Below are 20,762 nucleotides of genomic sequence, written 5' to 3'. Positions count from 1 at the left end.
ATATAAATGTAAAATAATTAATGAATAATCAAATACCTTTTCTAATTTTTTTAAAAAACAGTGCTTACACTTCGCTCTTTTATAATCAAATCTCAACTTGATCTATACTAACTTAAATGTTTCTTAATTATAAATATAATAATTTGCTTAATTTCAATGTGAATCATATACCAGTTATAATAGTTGTCCACATGTTTTATGTTTCCAAACTATAAATGTTTAAATGAATTAAATGATATATATCTTTTTATTTATAAATAGAATATGACTAAAGAATACTTCATATTTTATAATTATTTATAATTTTGTTAATTCAACTTTAGGACATTTTTCCAAAAAGTCCATCACCTTGTTTCATTAAATAAAATACACCATGCATATAGTTTGTCATCCCTGTTATGTTGCTCTAAACCTCGATAGTCATGTCTGTTTATCAATACTCGTCCTCTTTAATGATAGCTCGATTTTTTGTCATTCTTGTGCTCCCATGATCGTAATCGAACCATGTCGATTAGTGCGCTCTTTTCAACCTTTCCTTTTGGTTGGTGCCTGTTCTTAGTGGTGTTTATTTGTTTGTCTCTTAGTGTGTGTGGGGATATTGTGGTTTGGTGTGACCCACGAATAGAGGAAGAACGTTTTGTTAGCACTGAAGACCAGGTGTTGAGGACCGATAAGTGAAGTAGAAGCCAAACACTAAAATATTTTGAGCAGCTAAACTCTGAAAAAAAAGGCAAGTACAAGCACCATTTGATCATATTGTACCTGTTCAATAAATATCATTTATTTTTATTACATGTGTCCTAATATTGTAAACCCTAAGGACCTGACTAGCCCTTTACTATATTCTTTATACTCCTGGGTTTTATATATGGGTAGTGTAGTGAACAGTAGATATTCTTAGCTACTCTAGAGAAGGATACTTGGTTGAGGTGGCTACCTCGTGCTTTTGGCAAGATTACTATCATGTGTCCATAATTGGGATTGCTATCCCATGACCTTTTTGGGGTTGCTACCCTGCACTGCTATTTGAGGTTGCTACCTCGGTAATAATAATGATGATGATGACTAATAATATTATTAATTTTACTCCATCTAATTAAGGGTTGGGATATTCTACTCATATTAGTAATAGGTTGTTTTAATAAAAGAGTTGTTATAAAAGTTTACCAACTTAAAAGCTCACCTGTAGTTAAACAGTGTCAACTTTTCATTTGATTATGTCTTGCATGTCATTACTTTTCGTATGTACATGTTGAGTTCGATATGAACTCACCTTTGCTATTCCCCCACGCTTCCAAAGTATAGCAAAGTGCTGCTCAAAAGGATAAAGATGACGTAGAGTTTTCTAGAAGCCTATCATAAGTGCTTGGCATATGAGCCCCAGTCAGCCCTCCCTGAGAAGAATGGAGTTTGAGAAGTTTAGCCACCGTTCTGCGATACTCTGATAGTTGTAAATGTTAAATATAATTATGTTCCCGCTATTCTATTCTATTGTTGTATGTGTGGACTTTCTAAGCACACGTATGGCGACTCTAGTCTTTTTTTGAAAACCAGGGTGTGATATTGGAGCATGATCCAAACACCCTTGTGGTCCTCCTCTCCATGTCATATACCTCTTGGTCGCTGCTAGGAACACTCGGACTTTGTTTAGATCAAGTTTAGCTTTTGCTACTTGCTTATAAGTGCATGCTAGCTCATCCGTCTTCTTATCTTTGGAGCAGTCTTCCGTCTTCTTGTCTTTGGAACCCTACTTCATTTACATCTAGTAATTTAGTACTTATTTTACATGTTCTTATTGGTTCTTTGATTGCTTGCAGGACATGTGCCCTAGTGGTTTGGTGTCGCGCTCCACAAGATCGTAACAGCCATTGAGAGTGGTGTATCGATTGCTAAGACGTGGTCTTGGAAGGCTGTAGTCAGGTCGTGAACATCATCTCTATTCAACAATTGAATTATCCCACGTCTCTCATCGAAAGATCACATAAAAACCCTAACGGGTTCATATCATGGGGAGTAGCAGCATGAGTGCACACTTGTTGACATATACTTCGAACAAACATATTTGTTGAAATAAATTAGTAGTTGTCTGAGTCTTTCCTCACATAGTAATAAACACCTGAGGTTTGCTGGTTATTTTTGATGATGTCTTTGTTTATGTCATCATAGAAGAATTAATTTATTGTTCCACTTAGACGATGTTTGTTGCTTCCGCGTTCTCTGCACCACAGCAAAAGGCGTTCTTCAACATTCTGTCCAAAGGTTTCAGTGAAAACAACCATGGGTCGTGACAAGTCCGTCCTTAGGATAAGTACACTTAAGCATAGCATTGAGTACTTCCGTGAAGTGTCCATCGAATTATAAATTTAATTTCCAACTCGACAGCAACTAGTTCGTGGCAAAGGTTTCGTCGTTCCACGAAATCCTGCACACTTAGGAAGACAAAGTACCCAAGTTAGGTTGGTCCTTAGTCACAATGAACAATTTAAGTCATCACCCTTTAAAGTTTTATAGGTTAATAATTATTATGTAGTAATACTTTCAAACACCATTCTAGGGTGTTACACCTCAAATCCCTAGAAACCCTATTTTAGGAGCCATTGCTAAAGTTAGCCCTTACACAATAGTACTATCTCCATCCAAAAAAAATGCAATTCACATATTTCAAGTTAACTGATTTAAATTATGACCAAAATTATATTAAAAACTACTAACATTTATAATACAAAATAAATAACATTAGATTAATTATGTAATGTATTGTCATAATAAACTTATTTAACGACATAAATATTAATATTGTTCACTATACATTTTGTCAAACTGACCTTGTGGCACCAATCCTATAATTGCATTGCCTTTTTTTTGGGTGTGGGTGGGTGTGCGTGTGTTGGGGGGGGGGGGGGGGGACCAAAGGAGTAAGTAACCTGCCAGTGTTGTCCCCATTTGCTCCACCACATTAGATTTATGATTTGCACTTTCTTAACTGTGATTAACTCAGCAGGACGCAGCTAGCACAGCAACAAACAAACTTGAGCAGGTCGATAGATTATTACAGCACAAATACAGCTGATGTAGAGTAACTAAATATACAAGATTGAGCTTTCCTACTGTGCACACTACCCTTGGTACAACACCGGCATCTATAGCCTTGTCCAGAGAAAAAACACCAGCAGCTATATCACCTTTCCCCACATCAATAGTCAACTTATCCCCCGCAATAGAACCCACCCAAATTCTGGTGCGGAAGCACCTGTATCTCAACCTGGTTGCACTCGCAAGCAACTAGCCGAATATATCCTCAATAAGACAAACATAAGCCACAAGAACCTCCGGGCTGTGTCCAGCCAGTGGTCAAAATATTACATAGTGTACATGTGAAGCTTAATGTTCCATTAATGCTGCCTCAGTCTCTGACAATGGTGCTGAAAAGCAAGGAACATATTGGTCAGTTTGGAAAAAAAATTCTCAGTAGAGACACAATGGGTTCCTAGAAACATTATCCATAATCATATCTAATGATGAAATTGAAATATAGGGCATGGCTGTTGAGGACTAACGAAATTTAATCATGAAAGCTTATAGAAGTACATAATTACTTCCCAAAATAAAAATCGATCGAGTTTAATACTTACCAAGTAGGTCCTCGTCTGCATCGTGAAACAACGAAGATTCCAATAATAGAGGAGGGGAGAATACTTGATCCAGAGCATCATCAGTGAGAAAGGACTGATGTGCCAGACCACCAGCCGGGTCAAGAAAACTCATGGCACTGATCGAATCATGCCCATTCAGTTCACTTAACAGAACTGGACTTGTGTATATTGGGCTATCCGCATTGTAGTAAATGCCACTTGTGCTCTTTGAGAACTTCATCTGAGATGGCAACAAGCCTAATCTTCGGTTATGTCCATTTGTCACTGAATCCATATCCTTCTTTGCAGCACCAGTTGACAGCGGAATAAAGAAGTGCTCTGAAGCATCATCACTATTTTTATCTTGTGGCCTCTCTGTATTCCTCAATGGCTTTGATAAAGCAGCTTCACGAATAGAACGTCTAATGTCATGAGCAGAATAGTCATCATTTTCTGCGAAAAGACCATATTAACCAAAACAATTCAATGATTCATGAAAACACTTCACTTTCTGTATCTATAGTAAGAAAACAGAAGGACATAGAGTACAAGGATAAAATGAAAAAACTGAAGAGTAAGATAGAAATACCATGCATTGAACCATTCATTTGATCTTTAGTTGAGGGGATGGTAAGTGTTTTCTCTTCTGATGTGATCTCCTGACTAGGTTGACGAGCCAGCGCATTCCGTTTTTGCGTCTGTGTTCCTTTTCCAGAAGAACTTGGAGTCAGACTAAATAATGGGGGTAGCTTTAGAGCAGGACTGCCCCCAGGCTTGTCCAAGTGTGTAGAAGAGAGCTTAGAACTGATCTCCGAAACTTCACTGCTTCTTTCCTGCTTAAATGTGGGTGTGGTCAGAAAGCAGCAGAATCAATGTGCATGCCTGATGTAGCAATATTTTATGCTTGATAAATGTACATGCCTGATATAACAATATAGAAATCTGATACTGCTTCACACAAAAAAGGTATTGTTCAGCCATAGCTGCTATATGTTGATACCCTACTTCAACAGTGGGTAAATCATCATAAACAAAACAGCCTATTAGTTAAAACTTTCTATTCTTACTTCAGATCTTCCAAGCCCTGCGTTTTGTACTGACAGTGGTAGCCTCGAGTTCAATTGATCCATGGAGTTAATAGATACACTATTCACTTCTTCTGAGAGTTCATCAATAGACTGCTGCATTGCCGGAATAGCCTCCTTCAGTTGATTAATTAGACCCTAGACAAAGGAAACAACAGCCAAATATTAAAAAAACCAATCAAATACTGTTGAACCATTCACTAGTAAAATCTGTTGCTCCGCTAAATTTCCTCCATCAAAAGTTCCACACATTTATCCCCTCGTAACCAGTGTTCCACAAGGTGCTATTAGGCTCTCGCCTAGGCGCACTTAAGCACTAGGCACAGGGGCACCCCGCCTCGCCTAAGGGGCTAGGCAGAGGATAGGCGGTGTGACCCCAGATCCAGAGCCGCGCTGCATGAGGGAGGACGGCGGGTTGCGGTGGAGGCAGGCGCGGTCGGGAGGAGGCTAGAGGCAGGTGCGGCTGGCAGGAGGCAAGCCATAGGCATTGTCGAGGCGGCAAGCGACAGGCGATGTGGGGAGGCCAGGAGGGTGGGCAGAAGCAGCGGAGGCCAAAGGAGGGCAAGCAGAGGCATCGACGACGAGCGCGATCAGGAAGAGGCAAGGGCGGCGGGTGATAAGTGCAACCAGAAGGAGGCAGAGGTGATAAGCACGAGCAAAGGAATGCGGCTGGAACTAGGCAGATGGATGAGGTTGGACTGGGTAAGGTGGGGAATACTCTTAGACGGGCTTCTCTGTCTAATCTAAGCCCACTGTTCTGCTGTTTATTCTTTTATTTTCTATGTAACATATGTATTTGTACAAAATGCATAGAAAAACGCCTTAAAATGACTAGGGGCTTGTGTAGGCTCGCTTATGCTCTAGGTGGTGGGTGACCGCCTAGGGAGCACACAGTGCCTAATGTAACTGTTATGTGACAGCCAGGATTGAGGGGGTGAGATGGGGAAGCAACTGGTGCTTGCGTGCTACAGTACCCGCGGGTCCTGTTCACGCCGGATGTTGTGGCGGCAGCTAGGGCTGCGAGGGCGAGAGGAGGCCGGCCGGGGGCCTTGCCCACGGCCGGGCAAGAGGGAAGGGTTTTCCTTCTTAATTCTTGCTTTATAAGATTGATACATCTCCTCTCCTTATATAGACTCCCAAGCAAGGCTTCCTTAGACTCCTAAGCAAGCGACTCTTATCTCTAATTAACCCTACCACTAATGGGCTACCCAGCCAGCCCAGGCCCAATATGCCTCTGACATACTCTAACAGTAACCTTGCTCCTAACAAACCAATCTATGATCCAATATCCTATATTTGTGGAAAAACCAATGGAAAATAAACGAATAAAATATCTCCTTGAGCCTGTGGCCTCCTGCTGGGCAAGCATATATCTAGCCATGTGGGCACTTCCGGCGTTCGTACGTGACAACGGTCATAACAGATAAACTGACAAGTTTTATTATTGCATGGAGGTTGTTACCTGTATACTGACTAAATGCTGGCGATGTTCAGCTAATGTTGCAGTTAACGAATCAGAATGAGTACTGGCCTCTCCGTCGAGTGCACTCCTCAGTAAGTCAGGCCCCTCTCCATCATTCGCTTTGGCCTATCAAATTAGTAGAAAGCTGGACATCAGCTCAACAAATATGTAGTTTGGTTCAAAGAAGAATGCACAGATATACCAGGAAGTCACAACATTAGCATATGATGCATATCGAATGCAATACAGTGCTTATATGCATCTGATATATCGGGGGAGCATATGCAGGAATACCTTGTCATAATGCAATAAGGCTCAGCTGAGCAGCCTTACACATCCCCATTTCTTTAGTCTATAAATTTTACATAACATTTCATAATGTGTTATATGTTGGTTTTATGATCTATCGAGCATTAAGCCATTTTACTAACTGTATGAATTGTACTACAATAAATTCATATATGAATCATAGCTCATATGCTTATGCAAGTTATATGAAACTAACTAGCTACATATACTGTTCTTACACTTTCATTGTACATTCTAATTACAGCCCTGATATTGTTCAATGTATTTTGCTCTAGTCCAAATGGAGTTAATGATTTCTGTCTGTTCAATTGAAACCTTGTGTCACTATCCGCTCTGAATCCAAAATAAAAATATTAAACAGGATACAAGACGAAAAAATGCATCTGAGGAAAAAAAAAATATAGGATAGAATATTGGGTGAATCTTTTGTGTCCAGTAATACCCCTAAGCCACCATGCACATATCGTAATTTCATTAATTAATACTTCATCCAAACTATAAGGCCTTGTTTACTTCCAAATTATTTTGCAAAATATGAATAGTGACACTTTCGTTTGTATTTGACAAATATTATCTAATCATGGACTAACTAGGATCAAAAGATTTGTCTCATCAATTTCGACCAAACTGTGCAATTAGTTTTTATTTTCGTCTATATTTAATACTCCATGCATGCGTCTAAAGATTCGATGTGACGGGGAATCGGAAAAATTTTGCAAAATTTTTTGGGAACTAAACAAGGCCAGTCATTGCAACTTTCTTGGAGAGTGAAAGCATCTCAAGTTTGACCAAAATTATATAGAGAATTACAAAGATTTATGACATCAAATAGGTATTACTGTTAAAATAATATTAATGAAGAATCTAATGACACTTAGTTGGTATCATAAATGTTATTGTTTTATTATATAAATTTGGTCAAACAGGAGATGCTTTGACTCCCCAAGAAAGTTGGAATGGCTTATAATTTGGGATGGAGGGAATAGAATTTCATGGTGTAATAGTCCTGAAACAATGTGTAATAGATATGTTTAGATTGAATTGAATACCTCTAGCAGTTTGGATGCCAAAGAAAAAGAAATTTCAAGTAGTCAAAATGGGATTAAACCGTTGAAGTATTGTCAACACTACAGATGACATCTACCATAAGTTGTCTATTAAGCGTGTATTTGGTTCGGGGCCATGATGGGATGGGATGGAACCAACCCAGTTTTTAGGGACAGACCATCCCTGTTTGCTGTTTGGTTGAGGGGATAGGACGGTTCCTGGGTTGGATGGGGTATTTGCCACCGTTGCTCACTGTTGTATTGAGACCCACCTCTATTCCATGGGACCAACATGTCAATCTCTCACCATTCTTCTCTTTTAGTTTTATATACAAAAATATCTTCCTCCCAAGACTGAGCGGCATAGCCACCATGATGCCCCTGCCACCGCGAATTCCTTCACGCACCGCACAAGCACCTTCCTCACACACCGTGCCAACCAAAGCCCCTTCCACACACACTATGCCGCCCGGAGCCCCTTCCCTACGCATTGCACCACTCAGAGCTCCGCTGCGCTGCGCCATGCCGCCTGGATGAGGCCGCCACGTGCTCGTGCACAGGGAAGACGAGGATGTGGCAAGCTCGGCCCTCTCCCTCACGAGCTCCAGCACGGGGAAGACAAGGATGCCACGAGCTCAGGCCCTGACCCCATCACGGTGAGCTCCGAACCGCGAGCTCAAGTGCGGGAAGACAGCAACGGACAATGACGCTGTCCGTAGAGGACTTCCCAATCCGCTCAGGGACAGCCCCAGTCGTCTTGTAACCAAACAGCACCAAATCTGGTATCGCCCCATCCCATCCCCCATCATCCCCCAACCAAACACACACTAATTGTCTAATTAAGCTATAATTCTGTACAAGGATTAGTTTGTGGCATGCCATGCAATGCTCCCACGAGCAATGTAAATGAAATTCACTGTGATATTGCAAAAAAGCAAAGCAAACATATTACAATGCAAGCATTAGGAAAACTAGGGGTTGATAATGCTGAAGCATGATGCATATAGGACATATGATTAAAAAAAAGGAATTCAGCAATGTCACTCTGATGTACTGCCAGATAAAATAAAACAAATAAAGTAATATCTTACCAAATGAAGAGATTGTTTATGAATACGCTGTAAAGCATGAGTCCAGCGGCGAAGAATTTCAGCTACATCAACAGTTTGTTGAGTACGTCCATTCCTATCATCTGATCTTGAAAGGGCTTCTTCCTTTCCTTGGAATAGCTGAGAAATCTGTTCCTGCTTGCCCAAAATTGGAGAAGTTTCGCCAGCTCGAGATGATAGTAACTCAGAATGTGGAACACTTGAACTCATATCCATCGCTGCTAGTAACTGTGATCCTGATATCCGGTATCTAATAGAATACAGAATATTAGAAATGATATAATAAGTATAACACTGTATCGAACTGCAGAGTTCAATGGAAGTTAAGTAGAGAACACCTGTGCTCCCGATGTGCTATAAGATCTTCAATTGGTCCAGAAGCTAAAACCTCATGCTGGCCTGCAAGAATGGTAGCAATGAAAATCTGGAATCAAGATTACCACTGGAACTTACAACACTGTATCAAAGAAATATATTTTTCAACAATGATAACTCCTGTGTTTGAAATTAGTAGGCATATTTCATTTCATTAGGACAAGCATTTGTCGAATAATTGCTTTCTTAGATTCACATTTGAAAAATAATCATGATTATGGTTCTACATCACATAAGTGACATATTAATAGAATAACCGTTGATCAAAATCTGTCCTAATGAAATGAAATATCCTACTAACTTCAAATAGAGCAAGTATAACGCTGCAGTTTTACAGTAGCGGCAAAGAATGCAATAACTCCTGAATAGGAGCCATTTTGTTTTAACAAACCACCTGAATATCCTAAAGTAGGAAAATTTTACTGAGTAAATACCACATGCCAGTATGCTGTATACCTGCTGTGTCAATTAACCCAAAACTCATTTTTACGTATGTGATTCATTTAGTCCACATTTGAACAGCATATTCTGGTAATGGCACTTTACTATGTCTACCTTTGCGAGCCAATATTGATTCCCAAAGACGAGTTGCCTTAGAAACCAAATGAGAGTTCTGCCCAGATGAGCCTGAGAGCTGTTCATCCCAGAGTTCGCCTTCAAGTTTTGCTTTGTTTCTCATATCTTGTAGTTTCTCTAGCTCTTGCTGCAAATATGCCTAAAAAATCCAAATGGAGACAATAAGAATAAGAAAAAATGGATAAGTATGCAGCACATATCTTAAATAGACTCTATAGAAGTTATCGTGTACCTCTTCAGCACATAGACTTCGGAACTCAGCTGTCATCTCATGGGCCAAATTTGACCATGTCGTTTGCCTCTGAACAGCTATGTTTGCATTTTTAAGAAATTTACGCCTCTCCAGAGCTATTCTTGCCTGTTAGGAATACCCCATCAATGCACAAGAAAAATGTTAAACATAGAATTCATTAATTCAAACATGAAACATGGACTAGTGTACAAAATCGCTTGGAGAGGCGTAAATTTACTATTTGTGCCTCCTAGGCTTCTGAAACATCAAAATTCAAAATCATAGCTGAATTCATTACAGCTAGAAGGCAAAACCTCAACCATAACAAACAGTCAAATTGGCTTACCCCTCTTATGTCACTATAATAAGCATATGAATAAGCAATTTTTATTTCAATTAAGACATGCAAAGCCATAGCTTCATGTATGTCACTTCTCTCAATTATTCACCACACATGCTTTCTCCTCAGTTACTAACCATGCATAAAAATTTCCCAAAATTTAACCTCATACAAGGTGCCCAAAGTATTCAAGCTTGCAGGAGTATACAAACATTCCTCACAGGGCTAAAATGCTTCATCGACGCTACCTCCTTCCTTTTCACAATGTTTGACTGATACACAAACCTATGAGGCTCAAAATTTAAGTATTGATCTATCTAATAAGTAGAATTTTGACATAATTCCATCAAATATATATCAAATACTATATCACTTAGGTATGTGGACAGCCCTCTTTACAAAAAAAGAAGAAGTAATACTTTTAGAATTGGAGCTCTGTCTACAAATGATCGGCCTTTTAGAACAAGTCGTCAAAATGATTTGAAAAAAAAAAACAATATCAACAGTTCAAAAGATTCAGGAATCAGACATTCTTGCCTTGGTTACTGGGAGTAAAGAAGCAGCATGAAGATAAGAAACATCTGTTAGTGCTGCAGGTAGTGGATTTGATGCAACATCAGCTGCAAATGTTCTCCTGTGGACTTCTCTCAGGGCATGTACAGAGAGTTGCCACAAAAGCTCAACAAATCTGCATCAATGTAGGGAATGCAAAAGTTATGGTTAAAATCTGAAAGCATGCCAAGTAATTTGATCTCCAAGAACAAAATGTACTTTGCTCTTTGCAGATATCTGTTGGACAGCTTTTTTTTCTAAAAGTAAGAACTGCACAGTTCATCACTTGCAGTCACTTCATATTGTAAATATTTGCCACATGATCTCTACATTCATCATTGCGAAACAAATTTATTTTAAACCACATCCAGTTTCCCAAGCATGACTCAAACCAAATCCAAGCTGCAGTATGCCAGCACCCACCATAAAAACGCCATGGATATTTTCTAGCTAGCTAACAAGTATTTAGAGCACCCAAACCCGCATCACACCATGACAAAATACAATGCAAGCGCACTAGGCTCAATTTGCATTGTGATTAGTCCAAAAATGTGTAGGACCATATATAAACAATATCTAAATTGGTTGTGTAGACATTATATCATTATATTCATTCCGCAATATATTTAAAGAACTAATATGCGCCTTTTCCCTAACACATTCATATAAAAATTGTTTTCAAAGTTGCACGTGTTAGTCGCTGGATCCTTGCTCTAGGTGTGAGCAGGATCCTTACTCTCATCGAGAGGATAGCACACAGAGTTGAGGCAATTTTCTGAGTTTATTTCTCACACAATGCTATGCCAACCTGAGGGGTTGGGGATACATATTTATAGGGCTGCTAACCAGCCAGCATATGCCAAGATGCTAGTCTAAGATGCTAGTCTAAGATGCTGTCCTACAGATGCTAACTGTTGTCCTAAAAGCAGTCAAAGATGCTGTCCTACAGATGCTAACTGCTGTCCTAAAAGCAGTCAAGGATGCTGTGACACAAGGACCATGTGCTGCCTACTGCAGCCCACAACCACCAGCCAACAGAGACTTATCCATCATTCTCCCCCTAAGTCTTGTGTGGCTCCTTGTGGGGTATCTGAGCCATCCCGATCCTGGCGCGAAGTTCCTGGAACTTGATTCGCCCAAGGGACTTGGTCAGAAAGTCAGCGAGCTGGTCTTGGGTGTTGATGTAGTTGGCCCGAACGCTCCCTTCCTCCAGGCAGCTCCTGATGAAGTGGTACCTCACCCGGATGTGCTTGCTGCGCTCATGGAAGACTGGATTCTTCGCCAAGGCCAAGGCGGACTTGCTGTCCACCCTGAGCTCCACTGCCTCTGCGTCTCTGCCAAGGAGATCGCCAAGCAGCCGAGCCAGCCACAGAGCCTGAGTAGAAGCGGTAGTGGCTGCGATGTATTCTGCCTCGCAGCTGGACAGAGCCACCACCTGCTGCTTGACCGACTGCCAGCTGATTGGACACTTGCCGAGGAAGAAGAGTGTCCTGCTGGTGCTCTTGCTTGTGTCGATGTCGCTGGCGTGGTCGTTGTCACTGTACCCGATGAAATGTGCCGCACCAGGGCACCTCGGGTGGTGCAAACCATAGTCGGAGGTACCCGCGACGTAGCGGAGGATCCTCTTCACGGCCTGCTGGTGCTCCGTCATCGGTCGCTGCATGAACCGGCTGACGTAGCCGACGGCGAACGCCAAGTCCGGTCGCGTGTGGACAAGGTAGCGAAGGCTGCCCACAATGCGCCGGTACTGCGTCGCGTCCACCTCTTCCTCCGTACTCTCCCGACTCAGCCTCAGCCTCTCCTCCATAGGTGTGTGGGCTGGGTTGCAGCCGGTGAGACCGCCCAGCTCCACAATGCGCTTGGCGTAGGCTGCCTGGCGGAGAGAGGTGCCGGAGCTGTCCTGGTGGACCTCGATCCCCAGGTAGAAGGAGAGAGGGCCCAAGTCGCTCATCTGGAAGGTCGCCCTCATTCTCCTTGAATGCCTCGATCTCCACCTCCTCGGTGCCGGTGATCACAAGATCGTCGACGTAGACACCCACCAACACGGCCTTTCGTCCACTGCCCCGCCGGTAGATGGCCGCCTCGTGCGGGCTTTGCTCGAAGCCCATCCCCTTCAGCGTGGAATCCAGTTTGGCATTCCACGCCCTCGGTGCCTGCCGCAAGCCATAGAGGGCCTTGCGCAGATGAAGCACCTTGCCTTCCTTGCCGGGAATCACAAATCTTGGCGGCTGGTGCACGTAGACCTCCTCCTTCAAGTCACCGTTAAGGAACGCCGACTTGACATCCATGTGATGGACACGCCAGCCCTCCTGGGCAGCTAGCGCAAGGAGAAGTCGCACGGACTCCATCCATGCTACGGGGGCGAAGGCGTCGTCGAAGTCGACCCCCTCCTGCTGCACGAAGCCTCATGCCACCAAGCGAGCCTTGTGCTTGACGATGGCACCGACTTCATCCCTCTTCAGCTTGAACACCCACTTAAGGGTGATCGTGCGGTGACCACGAGGGAGATCAGCGAGCTCCCAAGTGCGGTTCTGCTCGACCGCGTCCATCTCCTGCTGCATCGCGGCACGCCATGCCGCGTCTCCCTCCGCCTCAGCGAAGTAGCGAGGCTCACCATCCTCGTGTGCCAGGTGCAGCTCCACCTCGAAGTCGTGTACCGCTAACCCAGGGACACGTTGGTTACCAAGAATGTTGTCCATGGTGCGGTAGCATAGAGGCTCATCTTCGTGGTAGGCGTCGACGCGGTCCTCGTCGCTGGACAGTGGAGTGGCGAACTCCACTGGATGCTGACGGGCCAAAGCTGTTGGTGCCGACCTTGGAGATGGCGGCGCCGGTGTAGGAGAGTGGGGAGCCGGTGCAGGAGTGCGTGGTGTAGCCGGTGGTGGTGGGCTCGCTGAAGCGGATGGCGAGCCGAGTGCCGAGGAGGGCGAGCTCGGTGAGGACGAGCTGCTAGCTCCCCCGGCTCCCTCCAGGTGGACGTAGTCGATGACGAAGTCCCTGAGGGTCGAGGCCGAGCCGTCGGCCACTGCCTTGTCCCAAGTCCAGCCTCGCCCTTCATCGAACACGACGTCCCGGGATATGCGGACACGCTGTGTCGTAGGGTCGAGGATGCGGTAGGCCTTGGCGCCCTCCGCATAGCCGATGAACACTCCTGGAGTGCTCCGGTCGTCGAGCTTGCCGACGTGAGTGAGCTCCTTGGCGAACGCCAGACAGCCGAAGACGCAGAGGTGGCTCACCACCGGCTTGCGCCCGTGCCAGGCCTCGTACGGCGTCATGCCGTCAAGCACCTTGGTGGGCGAGCGGTTGAGATGGACAATGGTCATCACCACCTCTCCTCCAGTAGATCGCTGGCATCCCTCTCTGCTTGAGGAGGGCGCAGGTGGTGGCGACCACCGTCTGGTTGCGGCGTTCAACGACGCCGTTTTGCTGCGGGGTGTACGGCGCGGTGAAGTGGCGCTGGATCCCCTCGTCGACGTAGTGCGCCGCGAACTCAGCCGCCGTGAACTCGCCGCCGTTGTCCATGCGCAGCACCCGAAGCTTGCGGCCGCACTCCTCCGCAGCAGCTTGGTGGTGCTTGATGGCGTCCGCGGCTGCCCCCTTGGTGTCGAGGAGGACAGCCCACATATAGCGGGACGCGTCGTCGACGAGGAGGAAGTAGCGTCGTCCTCCAGGTGTAGCGGATGTCACGGGGCCACAAAGGTCGCCATGCACGAGCTCTAGCTTCTCCTTGGCGCGGAAGCTTGCTTGGCGGGGACGTAGGTGTCGCACAACTGCTCCACATGGTCGACGCACGGCATGCCCTGCACCATCTCCTTGTTGCCGAGCTACTTCAGGGCCTCGAAGTTGAGGTGCCCAAAGCGCCCGTGCCACCGCCAGGCTTCATCGTCCTGCCGAGCTGCAAGACAAAAGGGTTGTGCCACCTGTACGTGAAGAACGTAGAGGCGGTTGCTCCCCATGTTCACCTTGGCGAGAAGTCGGTGACGAGGATCCCAAATGCGAAGCACGCCGTCCTTGATCTCCACGCGCGAGCCATTCTCATCCAGCTGTCCCAAGCTGATGATGGAGTTCCTCAGCGCAGGGATGTAGTAGACGCCGGTGAGCAGCCGATGCTCGCCGTTCTTGGCGACGAAGATTACGGAGCCGGCGCCCTTGATCTCTACGGCGGAGGCATCCCCGAACTTGACGGAGCCTCGAACGTCGGAATCGAGCTCGGAGAAGAACTCCCGCCGGCCTATCATGTGGTTGGTGGCGCCGGTGTCGAGGCACCACCCATCGATCTTGTTGCTGCCACCGGACCCGCTGCTGAGGAGGGCGTGTGCCTTGGGCTCGTCGAGGTGGCAGCTGGTGCTGCTAGGGGTGGCTCGGTGCTAGCATGTGTCATGAACAGGGCTGGCTACTGCTCCTCCGCCTGCGCGACATGGGCCTGGGCGCGTCGTGGCTGCCTACGGTCCTTAGCCCAATGGCCAGCACGACCACAGTTGTTGCAGCAGTCATCTTGTGCCGACTTGGGTTTTTCAGTGGCGGCGCCCTGGGCACCACCGCGGGCGCCTACGTCGGCATGCCCTTGCGCCCCGGCCTGGGCGCCTTTGCGTGACTTGCCATGCTTGCCACGCTTGCGGCTAGCTGCTGCAGAAGAAGGCTCCCCCTTCTTCTTGTCACCTTGCCTGGCAACCCACTGCTCCCGGGTGAGAAGGAGTTTGGGCCCCGAGGAGGGTTGTGGCTCGTCACTGTCGACGACCTTGAGGCGACCTATCGCCTCCTCGATCGACATCATGGAGAGGTCTAGCAGAGACTCGATTGAGCGAGCCATCTGCCTGTACTTCTCGGGGACGCAGCGGAAGAGCTTCTCGACAACTCTCTCCTCGCTATAGGTGTTGTCACCAAACTGCACCACTTTCTGCAGCAAAGTGTTGAGACGGAGAGCAAAATCATCAACGTCCTCACCTGGCTTGAAGGCCAGGTCCTCCCACTCCTTGCGCAGTTGTTGCAATGTGGACTTGCGGGCGCAATCACTGCCGATGCGTGCTGCAGCAATGGCGTCCCAAGCTTCCATGGCAGTCCGCTTGCTGGTAAGCGAGAACTGCATCTCGGTCGGGACTGCAGCGATGAGGGCATTCAGTCCCCGTCGATCCTGGTCGTAGTCGACGTCGCCGTACCGGACTGCCTCCCACATGTGCAGCACCTGAAGTCTCACCTTCATCACCGCAGCCCACTCAACATAGTTGGTCTTGGTGAGGGTAGGCCACCCACCACCAGGGCCAACGTCCCTGGCAACAACCTGGTACCCGTGGTAGCCACGGTACCGGTTCGGGGAGAGAGAGCCACGCGGCCTACGAAGGCCGTGCTCTCCCTCGACCCGTCCACCACCGTTGCCATGTGCGCCTCCTCCAAGAGCGCCGCCGGCTCCACCACGTTACCGGTCCGGGGAGAGAGAGCCACACAGCCTGCGAAGGTCGTGCTCTTCCTTGACCCGTCCACTGCCGTTGCCGTGCGCGCCTCCTCTAGGAGCGCCGCCGGCGCCTCCACGCCTGTCTGGACTGCGTCCACACTCATGGGCGTGCACAGCTGCCCACTGCGCCGCTCGCCGGCGTGCTGCATCTCTCTCCAGCAGCTCTAGGTCCGGGTCAGCACTGTCATCAGCAGCGATGGAGCTGCTGTGACTGCTGCGCAGGTCCTCAACCTCCGCTGCCGCTGCACGCGCTGCATCTGCAGCTGCTGCTGCTGCTGCCTCCACCTCCACTCTGGCTGCTGCCAGCTCCGCTTGGGCCAGCCTCGACGCCCTCGCTGCTGCTGCAGCGGTCGCTGCCGCTGCTCGCCTGCGCTCCTCTGCTGCAGCGAGGTCGGCCTCCTGCCTACGCCGCGCGCTCGAGGTGCCCGAGTGCTGAGACTGCCCTTCTGCGGCCATGGCGCGCTGCTGCGCGGAGAGCAGAGGCAGCCGGAACAGCTGCTGCTGCCAGCCAGGGCTGCTGCGAGGCAGGTAGCTCGACTGGAGAAGGGATTGAGCAGGAAATGCTTAGGCTATAGGATACTACGGCTCTGATACCACTTGATACCACTTGTTAGTCGCTGGATCCTTGCTCTAGGTGTGAGCAGGATCCTTGCTCTCATCGAGAGGATAGCACACAGAGTTGAGGCAATTTTCTGGGTTTATTTCTCACAAAATGCTATGCCAACCTGAGGGGTTGGGGATACATATTTATAGGGCTGCTAACCAGCCAGCATATGCCAAGATGCTAGTCTAAGATGTTGTCCTACAGATGCTAACTGCTGTCCTAAAAGCAGTCAAGGATGTTGTCCTACAGATGCTAACTGCTGTCCTAAAAGCAGTCAAGGATGCTGTGACACAAGGACCATGTGCTGCCTACTGCAGCCCACAACCACCAGCCAACATCCATCAGCACGCAGGAAAGCACGCCCACATCCAAAACCTCATAGATCCTTAAAGAGTCACTGAAGGTCATAACAGACATAGTTTTACAAAATTGTTGAAATTCATTCAAATACATTACTCCATGAAGCAGAGCACAGAAATGCTAGCTCAGGAATTCACCATGTTGTGTGAAAAGGAGGGATAACCACAGTTGTTAAAATATGCTTGGATTTATCGGTGAGGTCAGTAAGGGGTACAAAACATCTTCTCTCAGAAGGGAGTCAATTATCTGCCACTGCATTTTTAGCACTAAAAGGTTTACCATCCCATCTGTAAATCTGTTATACTTGATCTATACCACCACCCACCAGTATTGTATAAATTTGATATTGAGTTGGCCATTTTGCCTGTCCCATTTATTGCTCCTCTTAACTCTACTTCTTTGAACAAGCCATTGTGACAACAAGGGGTTAAAGCAAGCATGGCCTGTGATCAATTATAACAGGATGAACAGAAAATATGGAAGCTGCTTACATATGAGGCCTATATAACTCTTCTTTTGGGTGTCCACTTAGTGTTTCTCTTGGTGCAATTTTTATGTGTTTGTACCTTAGCCCTCAGGTGAGTCAAGGGCACATAGTGTATTCGCCTAATGGCATTTTGACTAAATTGTTTGGGATAATTTGTCTTATGTCAGGTGAACAAGCATAGAAAAAAAATTACTATTAGTTGAGTGCAAATCCATCTTATTAAGCATCAGCAATTTATATATCCTATTGTAGAGAAGAAGTACTGAGCATTAGCATTCACTATTTATCTTGAAACCAGCACCACATGACATTTGGTTGAGAATGCGCTTCGATAGAAACAGCCTATGTCACATCTACTCTAGTTTCAGACCAAAACAAATGACACCCAGCGTAGTCCACTGGTCCACTGACCTCGGTCCGCAGCATGTGGCAAGCGACGAGACCCTAGAATTGCTCCGAGGCAGTGCCCCCTGCTGCTCCAGCTCGCTGATGATCCCTTGAACGATCTAAGCAACCAATCACCATCAAAAGGACAATCAACGTCAAAACACCAGGACCTATAAACCAAAGAACTGTGAAGCAAACTGCAGAAATCTCACCTTCCTGAACTCCCTGGACTGGGCGGAGTCGAAGATTGGCCAGACCTTGTCAAAATCCTGTTTTAAATGCCAACCGAACCAAATCAAAGGTCAGGAAAGCCCTAAAAGTTCCGCAAACACAAGGGAACCAGAAATTGGAGAAGAGCCAGCGGATTGCCTTCGCGGACTGCGCGGGGCCGCGGAGCGAGGAGAGGAGGAAGTAGAGGAGCTGCTCGCCAAGGCGGGGGTTGGAGTGACGGAAGAGGCCGACGCGGCCGGCCGGGGAGGAGGGGGAGCCAAGGACGGCGGGATCGAGGCCTAGGAGTAGGCAGTTAGTGTACATGGCGTTCTCCAGCTCCGCCTCGCGCTCCTTCTCCCGATCCGTCGCCATGGCTGCGCTTGCTCTCCACGGGATGGGTGGGGGCCTGGGGCGTACGGATGGGTAGAGCGGCTAGGTTTACCGAGAGGAGGGCGCCATTGGAGGGCAGTGCCGTGAGATCTCGCGGAGGCGGGGAGAGGGAGAAGAAAAAAAGGCCAGCCGAGGGGCGAGCGGCCAGGCCCGGTCGAGCCACTTCAAATTACTAACGCCCTGTTTATATTGGAGATGAAAATTTCTTAGATGTCACATCAGCTATGTTGGAAGGATGTCGGAATGGGTTTTTAGAAACTAATAAAAAAATAAATTACATAGCTCGTTAGGAAACTGCAAGATAAATTTATTAAGCATAATTAATCTATCATTAGCACATGTGGGTTACTGTAGCACCTAAGGCTAATCATGGAATAACTGGGCTTAAAAGATTCATCTCGCGATTTTCAACTAAACTGTGTAATTAGTTTATTTTTTATCTACATTTAATGTTTCATACATGTGTCCAAAGATTTGATGGGATGAATGGAAAATTTTTGGGTGAGGAACTAAACAGGGTCTAAGTCCACCGAATAAAACTTCTCCCGCTGAATCCTCCAACTCTTGTGCACCCAAAAAAAATATACACAAAAAGTCGTCTCTATTAAAATCAAGGGCTACAAAATATTTTTCCCAGACTTCAATCCAAACGTGCGGCCAAGATCGATTGCAGGCTGTCCCTGCTCTAGGCCGTTCTGGCGGCCTTTGGCTCATCTGGAAACACGATGTTAGTATAAATGATGTTCACCACTCTCGTCACTTTATCTTCGCAGTTTGTAATAATAAGTTAGACAACCACCACTTCGGGCTTGTGTGCGTTTTTGGGGATCCCCATCATGGTCTCTTAGAACACATCTGGATGCAAGTGTTAAATTTTGTGCAGACTTATCATAACTTGCCTATGTTCTGCATGGGTGATATGAACGAAATCATGCATCCTAATGAAAAGCATGGCCCGGGTAGGCCAGACATGCGGCGTATTCATGTTTTCTGTGATCTTGTTAAGCGTTGTGGTTTTCTTGATCTTGGCTATAGCGGCCAGCTTACACGTGGACGAATAAAAGATTTACGTCTGCTCCTACGTTTCAAAGGTTAGATCGTTGTTTTGCCAATGCTGAGTGGTGTATGATTTATCCTCGTACTTCGGTTTTCCATCTTCCCATGTTAAACAGTGATCATACTCCGATTCTTACTTTACTTGATTCTCACCACCGCAGTACTACTAAACCCTTTCGCTTTGAAAATTGGTGGCTGTTAGAGGAAGACTATACTTCTGTTGCCAAAAATAGTTGGGCCAAATCTGCTAACAAACCCTTTCACCGCAAAACTAGTTTCCTTGCTACTGATCTTAAGAAATGGCGTCGCAAAAAACCTAGAATTGATGAGCAATTAAATAGAATAGAGGATTGTATTCTTCAAGCACAATCCCTTCACCCCTCTCTCCAAGATTATACTCTGCAGGAACGTTTAACTCGCCAGCATCAACAACTCATCGAGAAGGATGAACACTTCCACCTTCAACGCGCTAAAAAGAACTGGGCGCAACTTGGAGACCGTAATACAAGTTACTTTCACCAGGCTATCATAAAGAGAACAAGGAAGAATCGAATAACCTATCTGCAAAATCCCGATGGTACTGAATCGGTTACTCATGATCAACTTGCTCAAACTCTATCCAATTACTTTTATGATATTTTTGCTGTCCAAGCTACTCCTCATCATGCTCATGCAGATCAAGCAAGCAGGGCTCATCCTTCTAATTGTCTTAGCCCCTGCACCGATAATCTTCCCAATCAAACTGAAGGCGCTGACAATGACGACCTAAATCAAGAACTAATGAGGTACACTAATTCCATTCCCACGATGCAGGAACTTCACTCCCTAATCAAGCATATGAGAAGCAACGCTTCTCCTGGTCCTGATGGACTCAATGCTGCGTTCTACAAATCAGCCTGGCCCTGGATTGGTCAAGATGTCTATCACATGGTATACGATTTCTACACTAAAGTTTTCATGACCCCTGAAATTAATAAAACCTACTTAGTGCTAGTTCCTAAAAAGATGCAGCCCACTATTCCTCAAGACTTTAGACCAATAAGCCTTTGCAATGTAGCTTATAAAGTCATTTCTAAAACTCTGGCTGAAAGGCTCAAACTG

The 20,762-nt window shown here is 46.1% G+C and overlaps 1 protein-coding gene across 2 annotated transcripts; it reads right to left on the bottom strand.

The window, feature by feature from the left end:
• LOC8077792 (AUGMIN subunit 6) lies at nucleotides 3,014-18,763 on the bottom strand. Of its 2 annotated transcripts, none has more exons than XM_021459106.1 (13): nucleotides 18,375-18,763; nucleotides 18,218-18,274; nucleotides 18,030-18,124; nucleotides 10,704-10,854; nucleotides 9,827-9,952; nucleotides 9,574-9,733; nucleotides 8,982-9,042; nucleotides 8,626-8,893; nucleotides 6,180-6,305; nucleotides 4,700-4,855; nucleotides 4,222-4,468; nucleotides 3,633-4,085; nucleotides 3,014-3,422 (listed from the first exon to the last, which is right to left on the bottom strand). In XM_021459106.1, the coding sequence occupies exons 1-13, from the start codon at nucleotides 18,585-18,587 to the stop codon at nucleotides 3,382-3,384; spliced, it is 2,154 nt and encodes a 717-aa protein (XP_021314781.1). In that variant the 5' UTR covers nucleotides 18,588-18,763; the 3' UTR covers nucleotides 3,014-3,381. The 2 variants fall into 2 exon arrangements, with proteins under 2 accessions (XP_021314781.1, XP_002452000.1); XM_002451955.2 differs by having other exon boundaries at nucleotides 3,019-3,422; nucleotides 4,222-4,465; nucleotides 18,375-18,761.

This window comes from Sorghum bicolor, chromosome 4, assembly GCF_000003195.3.
Source record: "Sorghum bicolor cultivar BTx623 chromosome 4, Sorghum_bicolor_NCBIv3, whole genome shotgun sequence".
NCBI classification, from domain to species: domain Eukaryota; kingdom Viridiplantae; phylum Streptophyta; class Magnoliopsida; order Poales; family Poaceae; genus Sorghum; species Sorghum bicolor.
This window is presented reverse-complemented; position numbering and strand designations above follow the sequence as displayed.